The 20,782-nt window shown below is 40.8% G+C and overlaps 1 protein-coding gene across 1 annotated transcript in view; it reads left to right on the top strand.

The window, feature by feature from the left end:
- The window catches only part of LOC133151521 (zinc finger protein 638-like), a 130,147-nt gene that overhangs the window by 88,311 nt on the left and 21,054 nt on the right, over positions 1-20,782 (top strand). Inside the window, exons 11-15 of the mRNA XM_061274621.1 lie at positions 1,519-1,650; positions 2,883-2,924; positions 8,546-8,683; positions 20,085-20,249; positions 20,334-20,711. Of these exons, the coding sequence (XP_061130605.1) occupies positions 1,519-1,650; positions 2,883-2,924; positions 8,546-8,683; positions 20,085-20,249; positions 20,334-20,711 (855 nt within the window). The remainder of the gene's footprint in view (positions 1-1,518; positions 1,651-2,882; positions 2,925-8,545; positions 8,684-20,084; positions 20,250-20,333; positions 20,712-20,782) is intronic.

The following is a 20,782-nucleotide window of genomic DNA, read 5'->3' on the forward strand; positions in this document are numbered from 1 at the left end:
TTTAAGTGAGAACAGGATGTTATTGCACAATGAAGACTCTGAGTCTCTATGAGTGGTGAGAGTTCATCAGAGCGACAGACGAGGAAGAAGCTGTGTCTGTCTGCTGGTTTTGGCGTACAGCGCTCTGTAACGCCGTCCGGAGTGGAGGAGTTTGAACAGACTGTGTCCTGGGTGAGAAGGGTCTGCGAAGATGTTACTTGCACGTTTCCTGGTCCTGGACAGGTATAAGTCTTGGATAGATGGGAGGTTGGTCATGGGCAAAACAACTGTCCGGCTGCTTAAAGACCTGGGAATCAGAGGCCAACCCAATGCCAAACCATCAAAGCCCTTTTAACCGCAGCGGAATAAGCAAGCTGCTGACTCTGGATTAAAAGAAAGAATGCCACTTGGGTCCCAGAAACGGCACCTGTGGGATGGAAAGGTTAAGAGCAGAAAGGGGCACACCTGGGATGCCAACTGTTGTTGATGAGCCCTCTGGAGGGGTTGTGGGCCTGTCATCAAAACACTGAAGAAGAAGGGTTCCCACCTGATGACTCCGATGAAGCTTAAAACCACTCTGTTTCATTGACAACCCATCAATGTCTGTACCATGGCACACCTCAGGAGTGCATTAATAACAAGGGATTGTACAATCTAGTCCTATTATAGAACTTACTTTGCCAGTCTCATCTCCTGTCTGCTTCTAGTCTCAAATCCTGCATCACATGTGACAGTGGGTTCACAAATTGTGACATTGTCAATTAATCTCATTGGCAAGTTACTATGTTTTGGGATTGTACTACCTAGTCCTATTATAGGATTTACTGTCCCAGTCTCATCTCCTATCTGCTTCTAGTCTCAAATCCTGCATCACATGTGACAGTGGGTTCACAAATTGTATGACATTGTCAATTAATCTCATTGGCAAGTTGCTGTTTTTTTTCTTCTTCTGGCTGGTTCCATTAGGGGTGTCCGCAGCAGATGAACCATTTCCTCATCACTCTGTCCTGTGTATCTTCCGCTGTCACACCAACCACCTACATGTCCTCCCGCACCACACCCATAAACTTCCTCTTTTGCCTCCCTCCTCCTGCCTAGTGGCTCCATCCTCAGCATCCTTCTCTCAATATACCTCCTCAGCACATGTCCAAACCATCTCAATCTCACCTCTCTGATTTTATCACCAAACCGTCCCACCTGAGCTGTTCCTCTGATATATTAATTTCTAATCCTGTTTGTCCTCGTCACTCCCAAAGAGAATTGCAACAAGTAAGCAATCTTAATGCCCTTTGAGGTGTACGATTAGCAGAATGGATTTTGCAAAGGCAACCATCCACCTCTGCACATCAGTTCATGCTTCCACATCAATTATCCGTAATAACTGTACACCTGATAGAGCATTAGCCCTGTGGTATATTAGTTTGATTTGGCTAAGAAGTCTAGAAATTAGGATTTGGAAAAAGAATGGGATTTTGAATGTGTAGAAAGCCTCTCTTTTAATGTCATATGAAACATTAATTGCATGTCCTTTTATGTCAGGCTCTTGTGTCTCTGCCAGACTTGAAGACTGCACAAGAGGTTGTTAAAGTTCACACCTCCATTCCTGCAAAGATTAAAGACTGTGAAGTGAAGATGTTCAATATCGAAGAGCAAGTTTGCATTGATACCCCAGTAAGGCTTTTATCATTTTTCCAGTTATGTTGTGAAATAGATCTCCTGTTTTCTACAGTTGCAGGATGACCTATATTAGCGAACGTGTACAACTAGGGGTGTAAATCGCGGGTTTTGTCACGATACGATATAATATCGATACAAAGAACTACGATACGATATTTGCCAATATCTTAAAGCCTGCTGCGATTCATTCACGATATATCGCGATATAGTGCTCTACGATCGATATATTTTCTTTTAATAAAAAATATAGAACAATATCCTGATTTATAACAATTCATACGCCAAATCAACAAGGTACTGCAAACTCTTTATTTAGGAAATTACAAGAGTATTGCAGTATACAAAGTGCTTATTTTGATGTCGTGTTTTTTCTTTAAATGTGCGGCGAGATTTGTGCTCCCTGGATATTTGATCACCGCATGGCAGGATTTACAAACTGCACGTGTCTAGTCGGTTGAGCCATCTTTTCTTTGGAATCCAAAGTGCTTCCAAACGAATGACTTGAAGCCTAAAGGGGAGCAAATTTCCTCGTCTTTTTGGACACTAGCCATAGCACCAGCCCAGGAGCAGCGTACTAGTTGTTGACTCCCCTTTCACGTGCCTGCTCTGCTCACAACACAACAACGCCGGGCGCACTGCTCCCGGAAAGAGGAAGCAAGCAACAATGAACTGGATTTCAAAATAAAGTCGCGTCTAATGTCCGAGGTCAAACACGGCGATATAAATCAATGTTTACGTTTAGCATCGATGCCAATAAATCATAGAGCATTATATCGATTAATCGATGTGTATCGATGTATCGTTACACCCCTATGTACAACACTTCAAATATTACCTTAGATTCCCCAGATGGTTCTTTGATAGTCAAAATCCTGAGCATATCTTGAATAAAGCAGTGCACTATTCTGATTTCATATTTATTTAGTATTTTTCTTTCTTTCTTTCTTTCTCTTTCTTTCTCTTTCTTTCTCTTTCTTTCTTTCTTTCTTTCTTTCTTTCTTTCTTTCTTTCTTTCTTTCTTTCTTTCTTTCAAATTTGACATGCAATGTATTATTTTTCTTTAACTTCAACTTTAACGATCTTATTTCACAATTTTTGAAATAAGTTAAGTTATAGTAACATTACACCTGTTTAAACTTGACTTGGCTATGAGAAATCTGTGATGAGCCCTATGTAATATACATCCTGTTCATACAATGACGGATTAACCTGATATTTTTGCATAGGTGGCACTCTACAATCTACTGATGCAGTCATTTCACCCATTGGTAAGTTATTATCCTCACTCACAGGATTAACTGCTGTATCCAACAGGAAAATGCCATTATTAATTGACCCTAGTACAGTAAATGCCCTTCCATCCTGGAACCCGTTTGATGCATTATTTTGGTAATATTCTACTCCAATTTTATTCTTTTTTGGGGGGGTATAATGCCACGTTGCACAGCTAGGCGGTGGCACAGTAGTTTGTATAACCCTGTACATGCCCAGAACACCTCACCAGGAAGTCGTCCAGAAGGCATCTTAATCAAATACCCGAGCCACTACCTCAGGCTCTTCTCAACGCTGATGAGCAGTACCTCTCGGATGAATGAGCTTCTCACTCTATCCCTAAGGGGGGAGTCCAAACACTATGCAATAACTTATTTTGGCAGCTCGTATCCAGGATCTTGTTCTTTTGGTCACGACCCACAGCTCGTCACCATAAGTGAGGGTGGAAACATACAGTATCTCACAAAAGTGAGTACACCCTTCCCATTTCTGCAATGTTTTAATTATATCTTGTCATGGGACAACACTGATGAAATGACACTTTGAGACAATGTTAAGTAGTCACCGTAGAGCTTGGATAGCAAAGTAAATGTATTGTTACTTCAAAGTAACTCAAAATACAACAATGAATGTGTAAAATGCTGGCAACAAAACGAACTACACCCCAAATGAAATTGTCAAAATTGGACCCAAATGTCAATATTTTGTGTGGCCATAATTATTTTCCAGCACCGCCGCAACCCTTTTAGGCATGGAGTTCACCAGAGCTTCACAGGTCGCCGCTGGAATCCTCTTCCACTCTTCTATGATGACATCACGGAGCTGGTGGATGTTGGAGACCTTGTGCTCCTCCACCTTCCGTTTGAGGATGCCCCACAGATGTTCAATAGGGTTTAGGTCTGGGGACATGCTTGACCAGTCCATCACCTTCACCCTCAGCTTCCTTAGGAAGCCAGTGGTCATCTTGGAGGTGTGTTTGGGGTCATTATCGTGTTGGAATACTGCTCCGCAGCTCAGTTTACGGAGTGAGGGGCTCATGCTCTGCTTCAGTATTCCACAGTACATGTTGGCATTCATTGTTCCCTCAATGAACTGTAGCTTCCCAGTGCCATCACTCATACAGCCCCAGACCATGACGCTCCCACCACCATGCTTGACTGTAGGCAAGACACACTTGTCTTTGTACCGTTTTTTTCCGTGTATAGTGCGCAAAATTTAACTAATTTATTGTCCTAAAATCTGCGGGTGCGTATTATACATGGGTACAAAAAAAAAAAATTTAAATTTTTTTTTTTTTAATTTTTTTTTTTTTTTTAAAGAAAGTCAAAAAATTTTAAATTTTTTTTTTTTTAATTTTTTTTTTTTTTTTTTTTTTAAAGAAAGTCATGGTACAACAAAACCAACAACAGAACTGACCGACAAAGTCGTGGAACAAAAAGACAGGGTGACATTACCAAAGACAGGAACAGAATGACAGTAACACATGCAATGATCCAACGGTGAGCGAGGGGCAGACAGGACTTAAATACAAAACACGTTACATCGATTGAGGTGACACAGGAAGAGAGGGGCGACGCGAACAGAAACTATGGCAACCTAGACACATAGCAAAACTGGGGACGAGACATGACAAATCTCCCCTGAAATAAAACTCACCTTTCTTCTTGTTTGTTGTCAATCACGCATCGCATTCAGCCATCCTGCCCAACACACTTAGTCAAAAAAATCCATAATTGACGACACATCGTTTGATGCGATGGTGCAATCCTTGATGGTGTGTTATTGTCAAATATTGTTTGTTTTTAATCTCCATCGCGGACCGGACGTCATACGGAGGCCGCCATTACAGATGCGCAGAACGTATGCGCAAGACACGTCAGCTATATTAAGAGCAAGATATGTTTTCTTCCTATTAGTTTCAATTCACAGTTTAATTAGCAGTTTCAATCAGCAAATAACAAAATGCGTATTACAGGTAATATTTTATTTCACAACACTTTGCCTTGTTCCTTTCGTCTCTGCTGTTCACTTCAAACACGCTCCATACGACCGCAATGCTCTTGTATCAGACGCTCGCTCGATCACCTGCTAGTTTGCTATCTGTCACAATGTACCCTACACAAATCCGAAACATTTGTTGCGGCTCCGAGTCACGACGAGGGGCAAGTTTTGGTTTCCAAGGGTGTTTTTATTCCTCTTCAACGTCTCTCCCATACAGAGCCGCCTTTTTCACGTCCGCAGCCCATGCGCGCACGGAGCGCGGTGGTGCGTTTAGGGGCAGTCGGAGAAATCAACACCAACAAAAAAAATTACATCCAGCCTAGTTAAGACCATACCAAAGACTATAAAAATGGGACCCATTGCCTCCCTGCGTGTGTGACGATCATTGGGACTTAAAAAAAAAAAAAAAAAAAATTAAAAAAAACATTTTAAAAAATTCATAAAAATTGGGTGCGTATTATACATGGGTACAAGCTTTTTTCCAGCATCAGCATGCTATTCTTAGAGTGCGTACTATACATGGGGGCGCACTATACACGGAAAAAAACGGTACTCTTCACCTGGTTGCCGCCACACACGCTGGACACCTCCAAGACGACCACAGCCTTCCTAAAGAAGCTGAGGGTGAAAGTGATGGACTGGCCAAACATGTCTCCAGACCTAAATCCTCTTGAACATCTGTGGGGCATCCTCAAATGGAAGGTGGAGGAGCGCAAGGTCTCCAACATCCACCAGCTCCGTGATGTCATCATGGAAGAGTGGAAGAGGATTTCAGCGGCGACCTGTGAAGCTCTGGTGAACTTCATACCTAGAAGGGTTACGTGGTGCTGGAAAATAATATTGGCCACACAAAATATTGACATTTGGGTCCAATTTTGACAATTTCATTTGGGGTATACTCACTTTTGTTTCCGGCATTTTACACATGCATTGTTGTATTTTGAGTTAATTTGAAGTAACAATACGTTTACTTTGCTATGCAAGCTCTACAGTGAGTCACTGTAGAGTCACTGTCAGTGACTACTTAACATTGTCTCAAAATGTCATTTCTTCAGTGTTGTCCCATGACAAGATATAATGAGAGAGGTGTACTCACTTTTGTGAGATACTCCATATATGGTTTTTGACACTGAAATACGGTCGTGGTCCTGGTATCCCATGCATCATTCCGTCTCGGGGTCCTACACATGACTGCCAATATTCATAGGTCTCGGTCAAAAGGACCAAGACTGACCTTTATTTTTCTACTCTAGGTGGTGCTACAGAGCCATTTTATTGTCATTGTTTATGACAACTTTAAAATATCAGGTTTTCATCATTAGTGTGCAAAATTTGAGTTTCAGTGCGTGTTTAAGGGTGTCAAAAATGACAATACTTTACAGAGAAAATAAAAATAAAAATGTTTTCCCAAAGTCACTACTCAGGCCCTAATCAATATTTAGAAGGAAGCTGGGGCTGTCTCCTGAGCAGGGCTGTGGACTCTGTTGGATTTTTGCTCCGAGTCCGAGTCCGGCCTCTTGGCCATGAGTCCGAGTCCGAGTCTGGCTGTCCATTTTTTCTGTTAATTCATGTGACTGCTTAGTCTTTATTCAAGGCTAATTTAGATCAAAATCTAAATAATTACAACAGTTTTGTGATGGCTTTGTCTTTATTAAACATATAAACGAATACAATAAACAGATACTTTCAAGTTTTAATCATTAATTACACCATTATAGCTCAGACATTTATCTAAACACAAATAATTAGTGACGACCCCTTATTTGGAAAGCGAAAAACCCATGTCGTACGGCGTCAGCACTATGTTGTTTTCAATAAAAACATGAACTCACGTTTGCGTCAGTCAATTTTAATTTTTATAAAGGATTATTCTCATTTGATGCCATCCGCGTTCTGCCATTGAAGCGGGGTGGATTCAAAGACCAGTCGTACAGACGGAACACTCATTCACTTCACCAAAACGCAACAATATAATTACGTGAGCTCTTTGCATAAACATCGATGCAAAGAAACTCCTCTTTTTGGGTACAGGCTACAAGGAGTATATATTACAAAGGAGACTTTCTACTTAATTGTGATCATCATTCATCCATCCATCCATTTCATTTTATTACTCAGGTATTTTCAAAGCAAATTAATATTGTTGCATTTATTAATTTGCTTTAACATGAGCAATGTCAAACGTGTTCATTTAAGAAAAAGCCACACACGTTTTGTGATCAAATCTTTCATAACGAGAATGATTCGAGTGAATTGATTTTACAATTTTTATCCCCCCTCCCCACCATCTGTCACTTTGCTTGGGACAAAAGGAGCCTTCAGAACTGAAATTTTGTCTCAATTATTCATTCAAATCAATTCACTCAAATCATTCTCGTTATGAAAGATTTGATCACAAAACGTTTCCGTCTGTACGACTGGTTTTTGAATGCACCCCGCTTCAATGGCAGAACGCGGATGAATTTAAAGACATCAAATGAGAATAATCCTTTATAAAAATTTAAATTGACTGACGCAAACGTGAGTTCTTCATGTTTTTATTGAAAACAACATAGTGCTGACGCCGTACGACGCCGTACGACATCGGTTTTTCGCTATAATTCGGTATAATTTGACGTAGTCCAGACGCACCCAAAGTTAAGGTTTCATGGGAATATTATTGTCATAATTGTCTGGACCATATATGATATTTGTTTAATGGTAGTTATTGATAGATCTTGAAGATGTCAAGTTATAGGTGCATATAGCACGTTCATTGTAAGAGGGGAAGAGATGTTGTGTATTTTGGGCTAACTCAAATTCCGTAGTAGAAAAACCCCGGAAGTGGGATGGCCGTATTCTGTGTTGTTGTGGTACGCCCTGTGAACGCACTGTGAGTAAGGAATAAAGCAGTTATTCACGTCGTTGTCCGACCTATTCTTGCTATCTAAGAACCTGGAAAATAGTAAGGATATAACATATATCACGGGTCATTACGGCGAGTTTGGTGGAGTTTTTACTGCTTCTTACAACTCCTACCGCGCTGACTGTAACGTGACACTCTCTGGCTGCGTCTTGCCTCATTTTTTTTATTGTCGGACTCGGTGGACTCGGTCAAAATCAGCACTGAGTCCGAGTCCGAGTCCGGCAAAAATGACCGAGTCCGACCGAGTCCGAGTCCCCGAGTCCGAACCGAGTCCACACCCCTGCTCCTGAGCAATCTCTCCTAGATGTATTTTCTGTTATGTTCAGGAATTGTTTTTACACAATGAAAGGAATATTCCCGGTAATTCAATGATATTAGATGTACAAAATGTTTTCGCACAATGAAGTGTTTAAAGGGCCAGTTTTCCATGTTTTGAATGTTATTGTCATTTGTGTTTTGTTTTCATTGAAGGGGACATTTTCATTGGATTTGTTGGTGGAGGAAATGATTTATTTTCTAACATCAAGCCCTTTACATTGGTGCTATATTCTACAGACGTAGTTTTCAATACATACTGCCTTTAATGGAATATTATACTGTAATACTGATAGCAGTATTTAACTTTGGATCTAACGTTGCAGGAATTTAGGTCAGTTTTACTGTAAAACTGCATGATAATTGATTTAGCAAACTTTGTTCTGCTTCATTCAGGAGAATTCATCTCCAGTTAGTTGGAGTAGCCTTTTGGTGATCAATAATGTTCCTGACACCCCCACTGGCCCCTCTGAAGTTAAGAAACTAGTTCAGCGTTTTGGGACTGTGGTGAAAACTCTGGAACTTAACAATGTGGTAAGTAATTTTAAAAAACTAAATGAAATTTAAAAAAAAATTATGATTCAATATTGTGACAGTATTTATTGTATTGTCAAATTTGATCACTGCTATAGCATGAAATGTGACTGGCATCTTGTGAATGTAAATACTACAGTTTTTAAAGTGCATTAGCGACACAACATTGTACAGTTAGACATGTTTGAGTGCACAACACTGTACAGCTGGACACATTAAAGTGCATGAAACTTAATATTGTTTAAGCAGGAACAGCACACTGCTTTCTGACTCTGAAATGTCGTTAGCAACTTACCGTATTTTGCGCCCTATTAGGCGCACCGGGGTATAAGGCGCACCTTCAATGAACGGCCCATTTTAAAACTTTGTCCATATATAAGGCGCACCGGACTATAAGGCGCATAAAATTTTACTTTGCTTTACTGCAACAAACTGAGGTTGACTAGGGTTGCGGTATGCACCCACTAGCCAATAACCAACGAGCCCTCTGTAAACAATCGCGTTTCTCAAACGATCTCCTATAAAATGATCAGAACTGACTTACCTATGTTTCCCTTCCATATCGATCCGTAGATTTACTCGAAACATTAACAGAGCAGCCTATTTTGACATGAAATAGCCTCGCGCGTATAGCAGCTATCGTTATAGCATTAGCCATCCGCAATTTCCTATGAGCCTCAGCTCGCAATCTCCCATGAGCCTCAGCAAAGTGTAAACAATCGCGTTTCTCAAACGATCTCCTATAAAATGATCAGAACTGACTAAAGTTCGATCTAACGCATTGGTACTACTTACCTATGTTTCCCTTCTATATTGATCCGTAGATTTACTCGAAACATGAACAGAGCAGCCTATTTTGACATGAAATAGCCTCGCGCGTATAGCAGCTATCGTTATAGCATTAGCCATCCGCAAAAACCCATGACCCTCAGCTCGCAATCTCCCATGAGCCTCAGCAAAGTGTAAACAATCGCGTTTCTCAAACGATCTCCTATAAAATGATCAGAACTGACTATAGTTTGATCTAACGCATTGGTACTACTTACCTATGTTTCCCTTCCATATCGATCCGTAGGTTTACTCGAAACATTAACAGAGCAGCCTATTTTGACATGAAATAGCCTCGCGAGTATAGCAGCTATCGTTATAGCATTAGCCATCCGCAATTTCCTATGAGCCTCAGCTCGCAATCTCCCATGAGCCTCAGCAAAGTGTAAACAATCGCGTTTCTCAAACAATCTCCTATAAAATGATCAGAACTGACTAAAGTTCGATCTAACGCATTGGTACTACTTACCTATGTTTCCCTTCCATATCGATCCGTAGATTTACTCGAAACATTAACGGAGCAGCCTATTTTGAAATGAAATAGCCTCGCGGGTACAACAGCTATTCGGTGACGCCCCCTGACTACAGTTACCGTAATGTTGGGAAGCGATGCGACCTTGTAATTTACTAGTCGTACTAAAACGTACTAAAACATTTTGGCAGAGCACTGTGTACAACCATTATGGATCAACAAATTCATCACTTGATACATATATAAGGCGCACCGGACTGCGCACTGTTGACTTCTGATAAAAATTTTGTTTTTTAGGTGCGCCTTATAGGGCGGAAAATACGGTACATACATTCACACTCCCTTTACTTTTGCTCTAGCCTCAGCAAACAATGCGGGGATGTCATTGTCAAGTGCGACTCTGTAGCTCGCTCAGGATGTTGTAGCCTTTCTGTTCTGTAAAGGTTTTATTTAACACTAATATCAAATTTTATTTAACTTTAACAACAAATTATTGTTTACACCGTGTTCCAAATTATTATGCAAATTGTATTTAAGTGTCATAAAGATTACATTTTTTGTTTTTCAATTAAACTCATGGACGGTATTGTGTGTCAGGGCTCTTTGGATCACTGAAATCAATCTCAGACACCTGTGATAATTAGTCTGCCAGGTGAGCCCAATTAAGGAAAAACTACTTAAGAATGGCGTTCCACATTATTAAGCAGATGACCATTTCCAAGCAACATGGGAAAGAAAAAGGATCTCTCTGCTGTCGAAAAGCGTGAAATAGTTCAATGCCTTGGACAAGGTATGAAGACCTTAGATATTTCACGAAAACTTAAGCGTGATCATCGTACTGTAAAGAGATTTGTGGCTGATTCAGAGCACACACGGGTTCGTGCAGATAAAGGCACAACGAGGAAGGTTTCTGCCAGACAAAAACATCGGATTAAGAGAGCAGCTGCTAAAATGCCATTACAGAGTAGCAAACAGATATCTGAAGCTGCTGGTGCCTCTGGAGTCCCACGAACATCAAGGTGTAGGATCCTCCAGAGTCTTGCAGTTATGCGTAAACCCTCTATTCGGCCACCCCTAAACAACGCTCACAAGCAGAAACGGCTGCAGTGGGCCCAGGAATACATGAAGACTAGTTTTCAAACAGTCTTGTTCACTGATGAGTGCCGTGCAACCTTGGATGGTCCAGATGGATGGAGTCGTGGATGGTTGGTGGACGGCCACCATGTCCCAACAAGGCTGCGACGTCAGCAAGGAGGTGGCGGAGTCATGTTTTGGGCCGGAATCATGGGGAGAGAGCTGGTTGGCCCCTTTAGGGTCCCTGAAGGTGTGAAAATGACATCTGTAAAGTATGTGGAGTTTCTGACTGACCACTTTCTTCCATGGTACAAAAAGAAGAACCGTGCTTTCCGTAGCAAAATCATCTTCATGCATGACAATGCACCATCTCATGCTGCAAGGAATACCTCTGCATCATTGGCTGCTATGGGCATAAAAGGAGAGAAACTCATGGTGTGGCCCCCATCCTCCCCTGACCTCAACCCTATTGAGAACCTTTGGAGCATCCTCAAGCAAAAGATCTATGAGGGTGGGAGGCAGTTCACATCCAAACAGCAGCTCTGGGAGGCTATTCTGACATCCTGCAAAGAAATTCAAGCAGAAACTCTCCAAAAACTCACAAGGTCAATGGATGCAAGAATTGAGAAGCTGCTATCAAATAAAGGGTCCTATGTTAAAATGTAACTTGACCTGTTAAGATGTTTTTGATTGAAATACCTTTTGATTTCAGTAAATATGACCTCCTAATGCTGTAAATTCTAAAGATGAGCATTTCAGTTCATAACAACCTATAAAATGTTATAAAACTCTGTTGTGCGTAATAATTTGGAACAGTGCATTTTAAGTTTTTTATTTTTGAAAATTTCTGTTATCATTGGGAGGTTTGTTCAATAACATTCGAATTCATTAAACTAATGGTTGATGACTTGAAAATTATGCTGACTCATTTGCATAGACTATTTAGGAAAATCTGAGATAAATATCATTTGCATAATAATTTGGAACACGGTGTATTTACTGTTTTACAGTCTCATATTGATCGTGATTTTTTTTAAATTTTACATTGATGTTGTATATTTATTGAAAAAACTTCTAACGTAAACCCAATTTGAATAAAGTTGGGATGTTGTGTTGAACATAAAAAACATACAATGATTTTCAAATCATGTTCAACCCGCACTTAATTTAATACACTACAAAGACTAGATATTTCATGTTCCAAATAAATATCTCGATTGTTTTAGCAATTTTTTTTTAATTTTATGGCTGCAACACATTTTGAAAAAGCTGGGACAAGGTCATGTTTATCATTGTGTTACGTCACCTTTTCTTTTAACATTCAATAAATGTTTGGGAACTGAGGATGCTAATTGTTGAAGCTCGCGAGGTGTGGTTCTTTCCCATTCTTGCTGATCAATAGTCAGGGGTATCCGTTGTCGTATTTTACGCTTCGTAGTGTGCCACTCACTGGGGACCAGTGTAGTACCCTCACTCCTTTACTACTAAGCCGAGCTGTTGTTACACGTGTGGTGGGGTTTAGCGTGGTCTGAATTTCTTGCTGAAATAAACAGTGGTGTCCATGAAAAAAACATTGCTTGAATGGCAGCGTAGGTCTCTCCAAAACCTTTATATACCATTTAGCGTTAATAGTGCCTTCAAAAACATGAATGTCACCCATGCCATTGGCACTAACAGCCCTTCACAGTCCCAGATGCTGGCTTTTAACATTGCGACCATATGCCGGATGGTTCGTTTCCTCTCTGGTCCGGAGGACACGGCGTCCACAATTTCCCAAAACAATTTGAAATGTGGATTCATCACTCCACAGAACACTTTGCCACTTTGTAGCAGGAAAGAGTCTATTCCTCAGTCCATCCAAATGTTGGATGCAGAGCCAAAAAGGCACTCACTCGCCATGTTTGTGCAAGATGCAGGTAGTTACACTCTTGCTAATCGAGCAAAGTCTGGAAAGCGTTCTTTATTTCTTTTCAGTTCAGTTTTGATTGCTTTACTGAAATTTTGGCAAAAATGTAACAGGCACTGTGGCTCATAGGGGCATACAGGCAAACTGGCAAAAGGGTAAAGGCACATGTTTGGTCGTAAGGATGTGAGAGCAGATGTGTGTAGTGTACATGGGTGAGTCTTTGGGTGTGTAAATGTGATTCTTGTGTGTCTGATTATTGTATGAGCGTGTGAAGAGTGTGTGTGTGTGTGCGTGCATGCGGTTCTGCAACAGACAGAAATACAGCACGTAAGTCAACGCTCAACTTCTGAAGTCACACAACACTAGTAGACGGCACAGATTATATAACTAACTGCGCGTAACGGTTCCGCTATACTAAATAACCATGAATGAAATACTCTGGGCAACACACCAAACATAAGTCATCGAGACCACAAAATACATTTGCTGGCGACCGGTAGTCGGCGTGCCGCTGCGTAATGGCTACTTGTACGATGCGAGGCAAACTTAAAGGAGCGCGCCGAAGCTATCAATCAAACGGCGCACACACAAAACAAACCGCGATCAGACAAACGGCACAACAGTAGACAGTAGTAACAATGAAATGTATATACCGTATTTTCCGCCCTATAAGGCGCACCGGGGTATAAGGCGCACCTTCAATGAACGGCCCATTTTAAAACTTTGTCCATATATAAGGCGCACCGGCCTATAAGGCGCATAAAATAGAAGCTTTACTGCAACAAACTGAGGTTGACTAGGGTTGCGGTCTGCACCCACTAGCCAATAACCAACGAGCCCTCTGTAAACAATCGCGTTTCTCAAACAATCTCCTATAAAATGATTGGAACTGACTAAAGTTCAATCTAACGCATTGGTACTACTTACCTATGTTTCCCTTCCATATCGATCCGTAGATTTACTCGAAACATTAACAGCGCGGCCTATTTTGACATGAAATAGCCTCGCGCGTATAGCAGCTATCGTTATAGCATTAGCCATCCGCGATTTCCTATGAGCCTCAGCAAAGTGTAAACAATCGCGTCTCTCAAACGAGCTCCTATAAAATGATCAGAACTGACTAAAGTTCGATCTAACGCATTGGTACTACTTACCTATGTTTCCCTTCCATATCGATCCGTAGATTTACTCGAAACATGAACAGAGCGGCCTATTTTGACTTGAAATAGCCTCGCGCGTATAGCAGCTATCGTTATAGCATTAGCCATCCGCAATTTCCTATGAGCCTCAGCTCGCAATCTCCCATGAGCGTCAGCAAAGTGTAAACAATCGCGTCTCTCAAACGAGTGCCTATAAAATGATCAGAACTGACCAAAGTTCGATCTAACGCATTGGTACTACTTACCTATGTTTCCCTTCCATATCGATCCGTAGAATTACTCGAAACATGAACAGAGCAGCCTATTTTGACATGAGATAGCCTCGCGCGTATAGCAGCTATCGTTATAGCATTAGCCATCCGCAATTTCCTAAGAGCCTCAGCTCGCAATCTCCCATGAGCGTCAGCAAAGTGTAAACAATCGCGTCTCTCAAACGAGTGCCTATAAAATGATCAGAACTGACCAAAGTTCGATCTAACGCATTGGTACTACTTACCTATGTTTCCCTTCCATATCGATCCGTAGAATTACTCGAAACATGAACAGAGCAGCCTATTTTGACATGAGATAGCCTCGCGCGTATAGCAGCTATCGTTATAGCATTAGCCATCCGCAATTTCCTAAGAGCCTCAGCTCGCAATCTCCCATGAGCGTCAGCAAAGTGTAAACAAACAATCGCGTCTCTCAAACGAGCTCCTATAAAATGTTCAGAACTGACTAAAGTTCGATCTAACGCATTGGTACTACTTACCTATGTTTCCCTTCCATATCGATCCGTAGATTTACTCGAAACATGAACAGAGCGGCCTATTTTGACTTGAAATAGCCTCGCGCGTATAGCAGCTATCGTTATAGCATTAGCCATCCGCAATTTCCTATGAGCCTCAGCTCGCAATCTCCCATGAGCGTCAGCAAAGTGTAAACAATCGCGTCTCTCAAACGAGTGCCTATAAAATGATCAGAACTGACCAAAGTTCGATCTAACGCATTGGTACTACTTACCTATGTTTCCCTTCCATATCGATCCGTAGAATTACTCGAAACATGAACAGAGCAGCCAATTTTGACATGAGATAGCCTCGCGCGTATAGCAGCTATCGTTATAGCATTAGCCATCCGCAATTTCCTAAGAGCCTCAGCTCGCAATCTCCCATGAGCGTCAGCAAAGTGTAAACAATTGCGTCTCTCAAACGAGTGCCTATAAAATGATCAGAACTGACCAAAGTTCGATCTAACGCATTGGTACTACTTACCTATGTTTCCCTTCCATATCAATCCGTAGAATTACTCGAAACATGAACAGAGCAGCCTATTTTGACATGAAATAGCCTCGCGCGTATAGCAGCTATCGTTATAGCATTAGCCATCCGCGATTTCCTATGAGCCTCAGCAAAGTGTAAACAATCGCGTCTCTCAAACGAGCTCCTATAAAATGATCAGAACTGACTAAAGTTCGATCTAACGCATTGGTACTACTTACCTATGTTTCCCTTCCATATCGACCCGTAGATTTACTCAAAACATTAACGGAGCAGCCTATTTTGAAATGAAATAGCCTCCCGGGTACAACAGCTATTCGGTGACGCCCCCTGACTACAGTTACCGTAATGCTGGGAAGCGATGCGACCTTGTAATTTACTAGTCGTACTAAAACATTTTGGCAGAGCACTGTGTACAACCAGTATGGATCAACAAATTCATCACTTGATCCATATATAAGGCGCACCGGGCTATAAGGCGCACTGTTGACTTTTGATAAAAATTTAGGTTTTTAGGTGCGCCTTATAGGGCGGAAAATACGGTACTCCCTTTGTGTCAAAGACACACACAATCACAGCAACATACTCAGTCGATACCAGCAACCTTTAACTTACCGCTGTGCACAAGCTCCAGCAATCGCGATAAGCTGAGGTAACTCACGCGAGACTTAAGGTGCGGTGACATATTTTTCCAACATTTTAACATCAACACAAGAACCTTTCTAACAGCTATTTTTATTTTTCTTCGTTGTCACAGGGGTTCGCTTTGACCTGGGGAGTTAATAAATGAAACTTGAAATCACATCCTTCTTGTTTGTTGTCAATCGCGCATCGCATTCAGCCATCCTGCCCGACACACTTAGTCAGTAAAGTTCATAATTGACGACACATCGCTTGATGCGATGGTGCAATCCTTGATGGTGTGTTATTGTCGAATATTGTTTGTTTTTTAATCTCCATCGCAGACCAGATATCATACGGAGGTCGCCATGAAAGTATGCGCAGAACGGATGCGCAAGACACGTGAATTGCGCATCGCATTCAGCCATCCTGCCCAACACACTTAGTCAGTAAAATTCATAATTGACGACACATCGTTTGATGCGATGGTGCAATCCTTGATGGTGTGTTATTGTCAAATATTGTTTGTTTTTTACTCTCCATCGCGAACCGGATATCATACGGAGGCCGCCATTACAGATGCGCAGAACGGATGCGCAAGACACGTCAGCTTGCCATAGTTTCTGTTCGCGTCGCCCCTCTCTTCCTGTGTCACCTCAATCGATGTAACGTGTTTTGTATTTAAGTCCTGTCTGCCCCTCGCTCACCGTCGGATCATTGCATGTGTTACTGTCATGATGTCTGTTTGCTTTCTGTTCCTGTCTTTGGTAATGTCACCCTGTCTTTTTGTTCCACGACTTTGTCGGTCAGTCCTGTTGTTGGTTTTGTTTTCTAAAAAAAAAAAAAAAAATTAAAAAAAAAAAATTAAAAATTTTTGTACCCTTGTATAATGCGCACCCCAGATTTTAGGACAATAAATTCGTTAAATTTTGCGCACTATACACGGAAAAAAACGGTATTTTATTTCACAACACTTTGCCTTGTTCCTTTCTTCTCTGCTGTTCACTTCAAACACGCTCCATACGAACACAATGCTCTCGTATCAGACGCTTGCTCGATCATCTGCTCGTTTGCTGTCACAATGTACCCTACACAAATCCGAAACATTTCTTCTCTATCGAGTTTGCTAGCGCATGCGCAGTGATACTGACCGGCAGAATAACATCCAGTTGTTCCCAAAGATGATCTTTTTTCTGAAATAATTTTACGTTTACGGACTTAAGAGTCCGAATTTGGGTGCGTATTATACATTGGTACAGGCTTTTTTCCAGCATCGACATGCCATTTTTAGGGTGCGTATTATGCATGAGGGCGTATTATACATGGAAAATTACGGTACTTGTTTTTATAATAATAATAAACTTTATTTGTATAGCACCTTTCATACATGAAATGCAGCTCAAAGCGCTTTACAACAATGAAAGGAAAACATGAATACATAAAAACAAAACATTAATCTATGCATACACAATTAATAAAGTGAGTTTAAAATAGGAGCAAGCTTTAATAAAATAAAGAATAAAGCTTTAAAAATAAAGATAAAATTGGGCTTAAAATGAAATTTACAGTGCCAGTTGTATCATTTTATTTTATCGTATTTATATATTTATTATAAATGTATCATTTATTTGTATAAATATATTATTTAGTTATATAAAGGCTGGTCCGTGAAAATATGTCGACACGTAACCGGTCCGTGGCGCAAAAAAGGTTGGGGACCACTGCGCTACAGGATCACCAGACTCAGCAACAGCTTCTTGCCACAGGTCATCATCAGCCTGCCAAAGTCACTCCCGAAACCATGAACATACCCCCCATCCCGCACGCATGCACGCACACACACACACACACACACACACACACACACACACACACACACACACACACACACACACACGCACACAGAAGGGTATTGACACCCTCAGCCTTATATTTTTTAGCACAAACCTTTGACTAAATAATTGGGAAGGACTGCTTCCAGTCACCATCACTGAGTTTCTTATAATGCTCTGCTGGGAATTTTAGACCGTTCTTCTTTGGCAAACTGCTCCAGGTCCCTGAGATTTGAAGGGTGCCTTCTCCAAAGTGCGATTAACTCGGCCATGTTGAAACTGCAAGGTACCGTTTCATGACACTTTACTAGATGTCAATGTCACAAAGCTCTCAACAATTGCAAAGAATCTCCATACAGCAGATATGTTTGTTGGTGCCACTTGTGCCCACTGAGCAGCGTGAATGGAGGGGGGAGGGAGGCTGGTCTTTCATGGCAGAATGCAACGCATGATATACGGGTGACTAGATTTTTTGATCTGCAGTAAAAGGCTTTGATCAAGCATTCCAATTTTTCATCACCATCGGTGGCCGATCAATCGGAGCATCCCTATAAAGCAGACATGTCCAAAGTCCGGCCCGCGGGCCAAATCCGGGACCCGATCAGATTTCATACGGCTCTCAGGTTTGGTCTTATAATGTATTATTTATGGCCCGCCTGCACAGTTAAACTGAATAAAAAAATCATGAAACTTGAAACTATAATCTATATACCTCCTTTTACCAAAAGGTGGGAGCACCACTTTAATAATATCAGTCTGCATCCGTGCCGCGCACCCCTCTCCGCTCATTTCTGCCATGCCGACTGCAAAGAAAATGAGGAAAGTTGACATTGAGGGCCGTCGCTTTCAAGAGACATGGGAATTATAATACCGTTTTTTCCATGTATAATGCGCCCCCATGTATAATACGCACCCTAAAAATGGCATGTTGATGCTGGAGAAAAGCCTGTACCCATGTATAATACGCACCCAAATTTTGACTCCTACTTAAGTCCCTAAACGTAAAATTATTCCAGAAAAAAGATCATCTTTGGGAACAACCGGATGTTACTCTGCCGGTGAGTATCACTGCGCATGCGCTAGCAAACTCGATAGCGAAGAAATGTTTCGGATTTGTGTAGGGTACATTGTGACAGCAAACGAGCAGGTGATCGAGCAAGCGTCTGATACGAGAGCATTGTGTTCGTATGGAGAGTGTTTGAAGTGAACAGCAGAGAAGAAAGCGCATCTGTAATGGCGGCCTCCGTATCATATCCGGATTTAAAAAAAAAAAAAAAATGTATCCATGTATAATGCGCACCCCAGATTTTAGGACAATAAATTAGTTAAATTTTGCGCATTATACATGGAAAAAAACGGTACTTCACTGAAAATCAAGGCAATTGTGTTTGTCTAATTTGTAAAGAGACGGTTGCCTTGTTTCAGGATTTAAACCTAAAGAAACACTACCAGACTAAACATGCTAACACATACAACAAGCTAACAGGGAGTGACCGTGCTCCTAAAGTGCAGCAGCTCCAAGTTGAACTGACATCACAACAGCGATTCTTCACGCGGGGCTGTCAGTCAAAAGTAAATACTACTAAAGCAAGCTACGAAGTAGCCATGTTAATACTGTTGATGTTATGAACCTGTAGACGTGACACAAACTATTACTTTCTGAAAGATATTGTAAATGACTAGAGCAAAATTCACTTGTTTTAAGTTTTAATAATAACAGACAACTTTGCATTACTTGTAATTACTGTTTAAAATGTTCATGAGGCAAAAATAATTTTAAACTCATGTAAATGTAAGGTATTTCATACAGTTTGTTCAATGTTACCTGACTCTTCAGATATGAATGAAAGGTAGAATTTGTGTTTTTAGAGTTGTTCACATCTGCCTGAGTGGCTTATATTTGGTTATTTTGTCATTTGAAAAATAAAGACAATTGTGACAATGAAAATTGTTTTATAACCGTGTGTATTGGCATGAAATTTTTATAGTTAAAAAATGTCCGAAAATACTATTGGCCCCCGAGCCCCTTTACTTTATCAAATCTGTCCCTCCTTGCAAAAAGTTTGGACACCCCTGCTATAAAGCTATAATCTGTTTACATGGTTTTGTTCAGTTTTACTAGTTTTTAATATCCTCAGTGCGTAACGTTGGAACATGATACTTCTACTACATTCCTTCCCAAGGCTGCCCGAAAAAAAAGGCTTCGTATGACCCCTGCCATAAAGCTTGTTTATTTTCTTCTGGCTTAGGTAATTTGTGAAATGGAAACTGGAGCCATGGCCCTGTCTGTCTACAAACGCTTCCAGAGGTTTCCATGCATTGTACAAAACAACCCTTTGTTCTTTTCACGCAAGCCTGACCCCAAAACTAACACACAGACTCAAGTATTTTCTCCAAACCTACATTTGCGTGAGGTATGCTTGGTTATTAGTTGACACGTTCAAATTCAAATTTTGTCAAACATTTTTTACATACCTGTATTTTCTTTAATATTGTAGGATATTTTTGAAAATGATGAAGACCGCAATACAGATGCAGCTGACCAAGATAAGATAGCACATTCTGTGGAGTTGAGAAAAAAGCACAATATATTAATGGGCCCTCAAACAGTGCTTATTGAAGATGAACTGGCTGGAGAAAATGGAAGCCTTGTCACTCAGGACCATTGGAATGTGCTGTCTGAATCTGCACTTGAACCAGACAAAAAGACTGACAAAGAGAATGTAGGAACTACTATAGCAGTCTCTAAGTCTAACAAGAAAGATGAATCAGCAAATGAGACTATTTTGCAGACAACTGTAAATGCAACCGATTTAGAAAAGATTCATGTTGGTCAATGTGATTCTACAGATATTGCATTTTCAGAGTTTTCTAAGGTAAAAAGCATGATTTAGATATTTGTCATTAACAGTTGCTTTTATTAATTTTCCTGACTTTTCCTTTTCTC

The sequence above is a fragment of the Syngnathus typhle genome, linkage group LG3, assembly GCF_033458585.1.
Source record: "Syngnathus typhle isolate RoL2023-S1 ecotype Sweden linkage group LG3, RoL_Styp_1.0, whole genome shotgun sequence".
In the NCBI taxonomy this organism is placed as follows: domain Eukaryota; kingdom Metazoa; phylum Chordata; class Actinopteri; order Syngnathiformes; family Syngnathidae; genus Syngnathus; species Syngnathus typhle.